Here is a 13,311-nt window from a genome sequence, read left to right on the forward strand (position 1 = left end):
CATAGGCCTCCTGAATTTCCTGAGGGCAGACATTGCAAGTGTTTCCCAGGCTAAACTCCCCATGGTCACCAATTTAATATCCTGGCCAAGCCAAGAAAAAATCACTTTTATTCAATCTGTTTACCTATGAAATATAAGAATATACTCTTTGGAACAGCCTTGACAACTGGAGGGAGAATAATTTAAGTCTTTCTTCCTTTTGATATACTTTTGAGTTATTAATCTGACTATATATATTCCTAAATATATCTTTCTTGGCAATTCACAGAGAAGTAAATTTCCCATAGAAAGCATTTAAAACTCCTGAGCATGGTATTGAAGAATTTTGATAATTTGGATTTTACCAATTTCTTCAGGTTATACCCAATAGCTCAACAAGTACCTTATAGGCACTTTAGACTATGTTGCTTGCTGGTTTATAATATATATGCACTCAGCACTTCCCTTATACATTGCCATTACTTACATAATTTCCGTCTCCTTATGATACCTTTCCTTCTACTGCATTTAATAATCCTATGCATCATTCAAGGCCCAACTCAAGTATGTTTTTTCCATGAAATTTTCCATTGATCATTTAACCTGAAGTTGAGCTCTCTTAATGCCTTACTCCTATCACATTTTGTCATATGCTATCCTCATCATGCTGTGTGTTCTTTTTTACCTATATATTACATGCTACTGGATTAGGGATAATGTATTGTTAATGTTTTGTTTTGTTTTGTTTTCCCCAAAAATTCCTATATATAAGAGGAACTGAGAAAATATTTATAGGGTTCATTTGTTATAGAGCCCATATATGTGATATTTTGTCATCAAAGATACCTAGGGTTAAAAACTAATCATTTACTATCTGTGTGACCTTGGAGAAATTATATCTGAATCTTGGAGAAATTATTCTCCTTTCTTCCTTGCAAAATGAATATAATGTCACTTACATTTCTGAGAAATTATAAGACTTAATGATATATATGTAAAACGTCTGCTACATGTCTGACATATACTTGTATATAATAAATGCTGGGTAGTGTTCTTTTAAGAATAAATGACAGGAAACTATGGTCATGGCTGCCATAATAAATGATTCTTTAAATGTAGGCAGAAATGCTGCAAACACGTTGAATGGAAGTTTGCATTTCTGCAATTATTATTTTTGTTATATTTCTGTGGGAAAAGCAAACCTTGAGATCTCATGGCACTACTCCAGATCTTTGAATTTTATGAGGCTTAAATCTGCAGGCATTGGACAGACTCTGGAGGATTTTTTTCATCTAAAACAAAAGCTAAAAAAAACAAAGTGCAGTTGAAACATTAAAACATCACTCCATGATAAGCATTATCTTTATCGTATTTGCATTTAGAATAAACTGAGAAATATTGGTTCTGACTGGGCATCAAAGGAGCAAAAAGTGTGAGGAAGGATTCCAAGAATGATGGGGACAAGTCGCAGGACACAGGGCCAGTTTGTAGAAGCTTTCACTGGCCTCATCTAGGATCATCATCAAATTAAATAATTATTACTAGGAAAAGGAAGAGATACATGGTTCCAAGAACTCATTATTCTATACAGACTAGTGTATAATTATTATAATAAATATAATATAATATAGTAAAAAATACTATCTCTGATAATTAATTTTAAAATGAAGGAGTGGATAGAATATATGACATCCAAATTCAGAAAAGAAAGAAACTATATAGCTCTAAGAGGAGACTTCATCGAAAAAATTAGATGAGGTAATTTTTCTATCCAGATTGACAGAATAGGTGAAGGCACTCCGAGTTGATGTGAGAATCTTTAAATTCATTTTAATTTCAGTTTCAGTTATATCATGCAAATGAAAATAGACAAAAATACATTTAAAGATTTTCAAGAAATATTCTTTGGTTGATAATTAAATATAGCACACAAAAGAAGATATGTAACCTGAGCAAAGAAGACAGAAGGAGAATAAAGGTCGTTTCAAGGCAGAGGGCAGATGGCCTTGACCTTGACATAACCGAAGAGTGCTGATATTTTAAACTATAAATTGATGCAAATAGAACTTTAAGGTTAGAAAGCCTGATTTGAGAGCAGTGCATGGAATGGTTTGAGAAGCAAAAAAAAAACAAAAAACAAAAAACAAACAAAAAACACAATTAATATAGTGCTATAGATAATGAGGACTTGAGCTAGGACAGTTGCAAATAAAAGTGTTCAAATATTCAGTTAGAGAAGAGATGGGATTTAATCAAATAATTATCTTTGAGGACTAAAGAAAATAATTAGCTAAATAGTGGCTCCCAAACTTCCATCTTTAGTGAAATTGAACATGTTTGTTGTCAACATTGACACCAATGGAAAAACTGAACAAAATGTCACACCCCTTTGAAGGCATTGGAGAACCACCAGTGCACATGGTGGCAAGTACTCAAAGGACTAATCTCTGAGAAATGAAGTACCAAGAAGTGAACAACTGGGACTATGCAATAGGCTATTTAGAAATATGACCATGATCATTCTTGTGTACATACTCATTTACAATATGATTTTGAATGTTTTCCCATGAAGAAATAAAGTGTATTTCTCTGCTTCTTGAATGTGTCCTGGGCTTGTGACTTGCTTTGTGACAGATGCAATATGACAGGTGGGATGTTGTACTACTTCCAGGCCTAAACCTGAACATACTCCTTTATTTCTGCTAATTTTCTTAGCACCCTAACCAACTGGAAAACGAGTTAGCACAGGCTAACTCCCTGGATGACAAGGGACATATGAGACAGTGCCTTCACTTACAAACTGATAATGACTCAATCACAGAAGCAGAGCCATTTATTTGACCAGGACACAGAAGGAAGAGTAAGCCCAGCCTGAAGGAACCATGCCCAGATGAGCGCAGGCCCAATTTCTGACATTTGGAATCATGAAATAAATGAGTGCCAATGAAATGGACAAATTCCTAAAAAATAATGGGCATTACTAATCTTGGCATTGGGAAAGTTAGAATATCTGAACAGTCACATATCTCTTAAAGTATTAAATCTGTAAATAAAGACCTTCTCACAAAGGAAATTGCAAACCAGATGGTCTACATGTCAATTCTACTCACTCAGGTAAGAAATATTACCAATCTTACACAAATTCTTTCAGATAATAGGAAAAGAAGGCACACATCTCAATTTTTTATGAGCTAAACATAACCTAGATACAAAGCTTTACATGGATATGATGAGAAAGGACATTATAACTTAATTTCTCCTCTGAGAATAAATGAAAAATCCTAAGCAAAATATTAGCCAACCTAATCTAACAGAATTATATATAATAAACAAAATGATTGATTTCAGTAATGAGAGTTTGATTTAATGTAGTCATTAATCAAATGTGAAATGAATTAGTATAATTCAGCACATTAATAGTGTAAAAGAAAAAATGTATGTGATCATCTCAATGGATGCATTTATAAGATCAGTTTTTACTGTGATACTGTTACATTACAAATTATTCCAAAAACTTGATCGATAGCTTACAATAACACTTAGTTTTCAAGTTCATGTTGAAGTGTCACTGGGATGTGTCTGCTTCAGAGTATGAATCAAATTCAGGTTTGCTCTGTGTGTTTTCTTTTTGAAGAAGCCTGAAGTTGCAGGAGTTATCTGGGGGAATTTCTCCATGTGGCCATTAGCAGGACAATGAAAAACTAAGCAAAACCAGACAGACAACATATACAGTCTTCAATGTGTCATGTCCATTAACATTCCATAGAAGTGTCACATGACCAAATGAATGGTGTGGGGGTTTCTATCCTGCCTACGTGTGCAGTATGGCCAAGGATGGGAGGAATGAAAGATTTGTGAGCAAATAACATACACCACAATGGAAAAAAAAAACAAAAACCTAAGTTATTGGACAGTATTCAGATTCCATTCATGATTAAAACTAAACAGATTTAGAAACCAGAAATAGAAGAAAACTTTTTTATAACTGATTTTTAAAAATTGAATAATTGACCAAAAAAGCCTATCAGAAATACTGTATTTGTGGTCTTGAGAGCTCTTCCCCCTGCAATCTGGAATAAACAAAAGGTGTCTACATCCCTGCAATCTGGAATAAACAAAGGATGTGTATATCACAAATTTTATTGAACATTGTAGAATAGTCTTGGTCCTTGATAGCAAAGTAAGATAAGGAGCTTAAATAAAAGACTTAAGGACTGAAAAAATAAAAACTGTATTTTTCCACACAGTATGATTATACATGTAAGAAAATACAAAATAATTCCACAAATAATTTTTATAGTTGATAATTTGCTGAATGCAAAATCGTATACAAAAATCCATGTTTTAATATGCTGGCAATTTATAATTTTAAATGAATGTTTATAAGATGTAATATTTATAATCACGTACAAGTGTTTTTCAAACATTTACAAATTTAAGTGGTACAACTCCAGTGAACAACTCTCAATATAAAAGATTAATAATTTGGTCTATGTTTTTATTATCAATGTATGTTCATCCAAAGGCACCATTAAGAGATTGAAAGTTCCAACAGCAGAAGAGGTAATTATGTTTTCGATACATTTAACCACCAAAGGGCTCATGTATGGAATATATGAATACCACCTACAAATAAATTATAAGCAATGGGCAAACCAATGGAAAAAAGGCAAAAGGCATGAGCAGGCATTTTATAAAAAATAATATTTAGGGTGTCTGGGTGACTCAGTCAGCTAAGCATCTGCCTTCAGCTTAGGTCATAATCCTAGGGTCCTGGGATCAAGCCCCGGGTTGAGTTCCCTGCTCAGTGGAGAGTCCGCTTCTCTCTGTCCCTCTGTCCCTCTCCCTGCTTGTGTGCTCTCTCACTCTCTCTCTCTCAAATAAATAAAGTCTTTAAAAAAATCTTATTTAAATATCATTTTTTTTAGTACTCACTTTGAGTCACCAGTAAAATATAAATTATAGCTAAAATGTTATTGTACAACCAGTAGGGTGACTGAAAATTTAAAAAATACTGACAATACCATAGTCTATAAGAATTTGAGGCAATTGAAATTCTTCACCTCTCTATGATATAGCTGATTTGGAAAATTCTCTGGAAGTATTTACTGAAGCTGAAAATGTATGCCCTATAATGAAGCAATTCCTTTCTTAGTTATGTACTTGGCATACATGTATTTGTATGTTAAATACAAGGCATATGGAATATTCGTAGCATTCATAATAGTCAAAAACTGGAAAAAAGGTGTCTGTCGACATTAGAATAGATACTTTGCAATATAATAACTCGTTACTATACTATGCAATGATAAAAACTATTTCTCCATATAATATGGAAGTTTCACAAACTCCATGTTGTATAAAACAAATGAAATTAAAAAAAAAAGACATTCAGCGTTTGCATACATTTCAAACATAGGCAAATGATTATGAAGTAATAGAAATAAAAATATTGGTTATATTTGGGGAAGAGAGTGAATGTAATAAATGGGTGAAGTCGAAGACTATCATCTAGGTGCATGATTCATTTTAAAATTTCTCGTGTTTACTTTGTGAGAGTTAATGAAATGTGCCCTGGAGATTGTGGATTTGTTTTCTGCATAAGTGCTACAACTCTGTAAAAATTTTATTAAAAAAAAAAAAAAGGCCTGAGAACAATGGTGTCACCTGAAAATTACAGCAAGTATTCGTATACATTTACTCACTGCTGAAACATAATTAATAGCTATCCTAAAGCCACAAACAAATTAGATGATCTACTGTCATTTTCTCCACTTGGCATTGTTTTGGAGGTCTTCACCAGTATAATTAACAAAGAGAAAAAAAAATAAAAGTTATGAGAATAAAAGATGGTTTGTATTATTGAAAGAAAATATTGCTGTCCACTTGAAAAAGCCAAAGAAATGGGGCGAGGGAGAAGAAAAGAATTGTATTGGAAACCTATTGTAGATGACATGCATTTAGTAATCATCACTAAGGTCATTGGTAGACCCAGTTCCTTTATAATTCTGTAGAAAGACTGAAAATTCATCAAATTTCTCAGAGAATTTTTTAAATATTTTACAAATTAATTACATACTATGGGTTCAAAACTCTACATAAGTTGCTTCTTTATTTATTTTAAAAATTTTTATTTATTTGAGAGAGAGAGCAAGCAGGAGCTGTGACAGTTAGAGGGAGAAGCAGACTCCCCACTGAGCAGGGAGCCTGACATGGGACTCATCCCAGGACCCCCGAGATCATGACCTGAGCTGAAGGTAGACGTTTAACTGACCGAGCCACCCAGGCACCCAAGTTGCTCCTTTAATACAGAACTTATTATTGCATTTTATAGATTAAAAAAAAAAAAAAAAACTAGAAAGTTAGAGCCGTTTTCTTACAAGTTTAAAACTGAACTTGTCAACCTAACTTTCACTAAAAACTGTTCTTCTTATGACGTCTCTCTCAGTAAAGGGCTATGTCCAACAGTTGCCTCGGCCAGAAACATGGCAACATTAATAAACAGCACCCTGCCACTCTTTCCTTGTAACACAAGACAAAAGACGTTTGAAAGAATATTATGTATTATTGATTCAATTTTGCATTTTTGCTGAAATAAGTCCAAGCTTCCCTGTCTCTGCAGTTTTCTAATCTAATTTAGGCCACCACAACCTTTTCCTTGGTTTGTTGCCGTGGTAACTTCCTCACTAGCCTCCCTTTAGCCAAGTTCCCTTCCCCTCCTCCCCCAGTTCACTCTCCAGTTTTTAGCCAGGGAAATCTTTACGAAACATAAATCCAACCATGTCACTCCCTGTTTAATGACTTACACTTGTTTTCAGAACAGTTGCCCAAACTCCCCTGTCACTTAAGTGTTCTGCATCCGTTGGCTCATGCTCTCCATATCCTCATTTTGGCTGCCAATCCTGACTACCCACCCCACACTGGGACGCCAATCTTCTGATATATATTCACTTTTAAAAAACTCAGTGAGCTCATTTTTATTAGTGTTCGCGTGTGCCTTTCCCTTTCATATAGCTCATTTCTACTTTCCAAGAGTATCTTATATTTTATATTACTTTTTCCAGGAAGTCTTCCAGAGATGAGCAACTCTCCTTTTAACTTCCCCTATCAGTTGCCCTGGCAACCATCATTTTCCTTGTCTACATCTTCCCTGCACACACACACACACACACACTCACTTGCTATAACGTACATAAATATACACAAACCCACCCTACTTGCTCATTCATTCCTTGAGTAGGGTCTTAAGGTAGTAACTTGATCCTTCTGAGCTCAATTCTTTAATGTTTGCAAAATGAGAATTACAATACTAGTCTTCTTACAAAGAACATATGAGAAAAGTAGGAGAAAAATATGTGTAGATGATATGGAGTTAAGTAAGTCCTTCGTGAAAATTGTTAACAAGTCTGTTCAAATTTTACTCTAATTACTGTATTTATTTATGATTTCATAGATATTTTGGGTTTTTCCCATTACCTCTTTAATAGCAATAGAAATTCTTAGACATGTTTGGGAAGGGCTGTCTTTTCTCTGGACTTCCTTCCCTACCTACCAGAAATGAAGCAAGACCCTATGTTCTGCCCTGTCTCTACCCCCAAGTATGTCCCCAGTGTCAGAACCTGTCTGTGTATTTGAAATACATTGGTTCAAGTCATATCTCATGCTGTAAAATGTCAAAGACCTTAGGAAAAAGTGTGGTGATGTAATGGAAAATATCTGTTTTCCAAGAGGTACCTGGTAAACTATCTTAAACCTGTCAAAGATAGACAGTATTGTTCTGAAAATTCGCTATAGCCTAGAGAGCCCTCGAGCAAGATGAAACCTTTGTTATAAGACTGTTTGGTTTTCAGTTTTCTCCTTTTAGGTGAAAGAGGAAAAACAAAATATCCTAGTAATTAAGGTTTCAATTAGTCTAGATTTTGCTTGAAATGCAAGGTCCTGTGATATTGTTTAAGGAGGCTGAAGCCCAGTGGAAGCTTTTGAGGGGCTCTCATGCGATTTTTTTCTGTGTTAGACAGGACTATGAAGAGCTAGAAAAGCAGCTGAAAGAAGTCTTTAAGGAGCGAAGCAACATCCTCCATCAGCTGACAAAGACATCAAGAGAACTTGATGGAATTAAAGTCAACCTTCAGGTGAGATGAAAACTAATTTTCCTGGCAGCAAAGGCTGAGGACTCACCCCATTTGTCTCGGTGGATTAACATTAAAGACTCCTGCATTTTTTACCAGTTTTGAATATGTTTCTGGGTTTGACCAGGGGAGTTATTTATTCACATTCATATATATATTCACAAGTGAATATATATATCATTATTATCATATGAGCTTTGAAAAGAAATGTCATTTGAAATGCAGTCTGGGAATCTGTGGTTTGCAGATTCAGAAAGGAGAAAATTATGTGCTCGGCAAGGCCATCAGTCTCTCATAGCTTCTAAGATCAGTTTGACCCCCGTGTTTTTTATATTATAAAATGATGAAAACTAATTATGACCAAGAGTTGAATGAATGTAGGAATGATCTCTAGAAGAGAATTTTAAATTCCACAAAGGATAATTCTCAAGATTCTTTAATAATCCTCATTACTAAAATGGGAAAATGTCTTAGAAAGTCAAGAATCATCTATGAAAATGTATTAATACTTGGTGAAATCAGTCAAAAGCCAAAGACATTTTCTGAAATATCTGATATTTTGATATTTGATTGAACACTGAATTTTTTGAGGACATAATTTTAATTTTCATAATATATCTGTGAGATAGCTACTATTCATGTGATTTTTCTCTTGTTATACATGAGGGATTATGTTTAGAAGAGACACGTTATTTTTGAATGTCACAAGGTAAGCCAGAGTTTAAATATAGGAAATCTGGCTTCAGGGCCTGTGTATTAGTTACTGCACAAAATCATATTTCTGAACCATGTGGACTCAGTGTGGTCCTTAGCTTTTTCTTCCTTGAAGATGATGATGATGATGGTGTCCATAGCCACGACAGCTTATTGAACATGGTCTAGGTCTTGTGTTAGGTATTCTTTGTACAGTCTGTATTTTTTTACATGAAGACTTTGGTTATTAGTAGTTTCATTTTGTAGGTGAGAAAGCAAGACTTAAAGAAGGGTTAAGAAACTATAGGGGACACAGAGAGAGTTAGGTGGCAGAGCAAGTGTAGGAGCCCAGTGCCCAAGCTCATGTTTTAAAAGTTATATTACAACTTGAGGACATTAAAATAAGAGCGGAAAAAAACACCAATACTCCATTAGAACACAGAGACAGGTAGCAGGCTAAGGACAGTGCTATGACGGGAGAATATACAGAACGTTAGAGAAGCCCTGATTCAGATGAAAAGGGGACTAAGTGAATTTCTGTAGGAAGCTGATACCAGAGTTGCACCTTATCATTAAGTAGAAATTCACCAGTTATATGAGGCAAAGAATGTTCAGTACACCTGCACCTTCTCAGAGGCATGAAACACCTGGCAATTTGAAACTGTTTCATGCATATGGTGAGATGCCCACATGGGACCAGGACACTCAGTGTGTCTATACCGGTAGCCTAAGTTAGGACACCCAATCACAATCTGGAAAATTGCTTGATAACGATGTCTAGTTTCATAGACTCATGTTTCTTAAAAGGGTAACAAGCGTACCACCAAATGTAGGTGCAATTTTAAAAATGCCTTTCTTTTTCCATTTCCTGTCAGCCAGCATGCAAGGTGTTTTTCATTTTTTATCTTATTAATTCCTCTTAGCAACCTCTTCGCAAAATTTTACTCATAAAATGAGGAAACAAGACTCAAATAGGCCCAGGAAGTGCCCAGTCGTACATCTAATAAATACTGAGTCTCGGTTTTAAACTCCTAGTGAATACTACATAGCCCATTCCCATTTTTCCCCAATGGGACTTCATGAAGACAGGAGCTTTGAAAATCTTGTTGTAGTCTTCTCTGTAACCATAGCCCCCGAATGGGATGGTAATGGATGGTAACGTAGGTCAACCAGTAAGCATTATGTTGATTAATTAGTAGATATCTCAACCTTTAGCATCCTTAAAGGAACCAAGAATATTTTCCAAATATACCCCACTTCCCTGGACATTTCTGGGTAAATAATAATCAAGTACACTTCAGCTCTTCTACTGATATATGCCTTGCTGACTCCTGTCTATATCTACCCTTTCCATTTCTACATCTCATGTTCTTTTTCGTTTGTTTGCTTTTTTATTTTAAATTTCTTGGAGCCAGTCATCTGCTTGATCCTGGTTTCCTTCAGAATGCCCAGAATATAGCAGATGGTCAATAAATGAGTAAGCATATTTTATTGCACTTTTCATCAAGTGTTTTACCACATCTGTTTTATCCTCTGAGTTTTCCAATAACTATCTAAAGTAGACACTTCAAAAATCTCATCCCTGTATTTCACCTAAGGAAGTCAAAAGGCAGATTTTGTGACCTGCTGCAGGCTGTGGATGTGCGGCTTGATCCCAGAACCCTGGGATCATGACCTGAGCCGAAGGCAGACACTTCACCGACTGAGCCACCCAGATGCCCAGAAAGAAGCTTTTCTTAAGCAGTTCAGCCCACCACATTCCCATCAGACTGCTGATTTTACTATATGAAAATTGCTTGACTTTAGCCTTAGACTATAAAATTTGTGAAGGCAGACACTATGCCTCTGCACAGGACTTTGCATAATTCATGATAGATATTTGTTAAATAGATATTAAGTAAACAAAATATTTGCCATTCCTAAGATTGTCAATTTTCTGCCTGCCACAGCTGCTCTTCCTGCAAATAATATCATTGCTCCTCAGTTTCAACTTCTAATAGCAAGAAAGATAGGTTACCCTGTTAAATAGTTTATTGAGTATAAATAAGAAAGTTCTTAGGGAAGACTTAATGGGACAGATTCTGTAATGAGAATAGCTCAGTGGGCTTTTCTGCTTAAAGTCACACTCTGTGGATGTTGAATTTGCCAGAGTAAATAAACACTAATGACTGAGGTGGTACTTCATTTTTTTTCTCTTAATACCTTATCTTGTCAAAGCAGTTACAATTTTACATAGCCCTAGTTTTTCTGTGTATTCTGCACTACTCATTAATAATAAATAGACAAGACCAAACAGGTACATGCTTTTGGGCTGCTTTGATCTTCAATTATGTTATGACTTAGCTGATTCAGAGAGGTCTTTTATGTCTGTCTGAATTTGTAGAAACTATGCCAGAGCTGGTTTGCCACACCTGCAGAGAACACAATGAAACTTCAGCTGGAGAGCAGAAGATGTGTTTTGTACTCCCTTGTAAAGAGACCTAGATATTGGAGACCATTTTCCCCTCCATCGAACCTCTAAAGGCTGGAACTCAGCCTATTCCCTTTCACCACTGGGTAGCACCTATGCTTGGCATCATCAATTCCTGCATGTATCCTCAAGGCCAGGAGGATCACTGTGGCCTCATTTGCACATTCTTGTTTCAGGGCATAGGAGCAGTCACACCTGTGCCGTAGAGACAAAAGTAAAGTGAGCCTCAATTTATCACTTGAATAAGACTTTCTTTTCCCACTTTTCTTATCAGTCTTTGAAAAATGATGAGAAATCTTCCAAAACTGATGTTGAGAAGCTTCTGGAAATAGGTCAGAGACAAAGGTAAGACTGTGCTTTCCTTTAATGTTCTCAGTTCTTCCCCCCCCCCCCCCGAGTGTCAAACTCCATTCAAAAACTTCACAAAAGTCAGGTCATTCTCAAAGCATTAATTCACTTTCCTTCTTACTTATACTTGAAGGCTTCAGAATCTTGTTGAAATGCAGGTTTGTATACAGTAAATCTACGGTGGGGCTGGAAACTGCATTTCTAACAAGTTCTCTGGTGATGGCGATGCTATGCTGCTTGTTTGCAAATCACAGAATGTTTATGGATCTGTAGTATTTTCCTGTATTATCCTAGGAAGATAGACCCTGGTAAGTCTGCCCATCAATAGACAGATGCAGTAACACTGATCTCAGTGGGCCCTGTGAAATAGTATCAAAACTTGATCACGGCCATGATGGTGGGGGTGATGAAGAATGGGGTAATCTTATTAACAATATAAGTAGAATTAGTCTAATCTTATTAGTGTTGGATTATTTTTTTGATAATTGTGAGATTTCTATGCAGTATAAAAAGCTATATGGTTTGAAATTGCCTCTCAAAGGGAAAAAAAAAGATATTTTAAGGTAGGGACAAGCTAGCATTTGTTATACACTTACTAGAGACTCTGCCAGATGTTTTATATATATTTTCCCATTTCATCCTCACAATTACCTTATAAGTAGATATGATTATCACTATTTAATATATAGGAACTGTTGTTCAAAGGGCTTAAATGAGTTGATGGGAGTTCTGTTAGTTGGAATTTGCTCTGCTGTGTCTCACCCAATAGCCACACCCTTTCACGTTAGTTCACTCATCACAAAGCACAAAGCTGTTAAGAAGCTTACACACATTATACTATGTAGTCTCTTCTTGCCATCTTGTATCTTCTCCACTGTCCTCGCCTTTTGACCCAGAAATCTATCATTGACATGTATTTCGATCAAGCCAATGACATATTAAAAATATCAAACTGAGTGTCCTATGTTGACTCTTTTTATTATTTAAATGAAATTATTATTTCTTGAACATGAAATTCTCTTCAAAGTTCAGTATTAAAGAGCATGTATAAAATATTTTCCAAGGATCTTCCCCCAAATAGGTCATTTTAAAGTGATTTTATTGGTTTGAAATAAACCACCTCTTAAAGCACCTATGCTCGATATCTGGTTCATTGAATCAGTGTCAGAGAATTATAAACCACATTTTGAATTAAGAATACTAGTCAAAATGGACCAAGAGACACTGAAAATGATGACTTTTTATAGATCATTCCATGGTGGGAGAGAACGAAATGAGAAAAGAAGTGACCCCTGCACGGCACATGCGCAGCACCACTGACAGGGTTGCTGTGACTGAGGAAGACAGAGTGAGTGAGGGCAGATCAGCCAATGAAGCTGTACGCATGTATGACTAGGACCAGAGATACAAACTTCTAAGACTTGGTCCAGAATGGATTTCAGCCACTAGCAGTAGAGAACCCATTTGGGTAGTTCTATAAGAGCATGACATAAAGTATTTTAGGAGGATTCCTCTGCAAACGTTGTTCAGCGCAGAAAGAAAGTGACATAGACCAGGTTGAGGAAAGCTGGCTTGGAGGACAGGACAGGGTGATCTCCGCAGTGAGAACCACGGAGAGGAATCAAGTCTGTCTGTCTTCCTTGGTGCAGAGACACAGATGAGGAGACAGGCTTGTGCGTGAAGTGGATAAGA

The 13,311-nt window shown here is 35.9% G+C and overlaps 1 protein-coding gene across 1 annotated transcript in view; it reads left to right on the forward strand.

Moving 5' to 3' along the window:
- Window positions 1-13,311, forward strand: part of LUZP2 (leucine zipper protein 2) — a 459,433-nt gene that overhangs the window by 200,204 nt on the left and 245,918 nt on the right. The window contains exons 2-3 of the mRNA XM_048217639.2: window positions 7,994-8,111; window positions 11,546-11,616. Of these exons, the coding sequence (XP_048073596.2) occupies window positions 7,994-8,111; window positions 11,546-11,616 (189 nt within the window). The remainder of the gene's footprint in view (window positions 1-7,993; window positions 8,112-11,545; window positions 11,617-13,311) is intronic.

This window comes from Ursus arctos, unplaced genomic scaffold (assembly GCF_023065955.2).
Source record: "Ursus arctos isolate Adak ecotype North America unplaced genomic scaffold, UrsArc2.0 scaffold_23, whole genome shotgun sequence".
NCBI lineage: Eukaryota > Metazoa > Chordata > Mammalia > Carnivora > Ursidae > Ursus > Ursus arctos.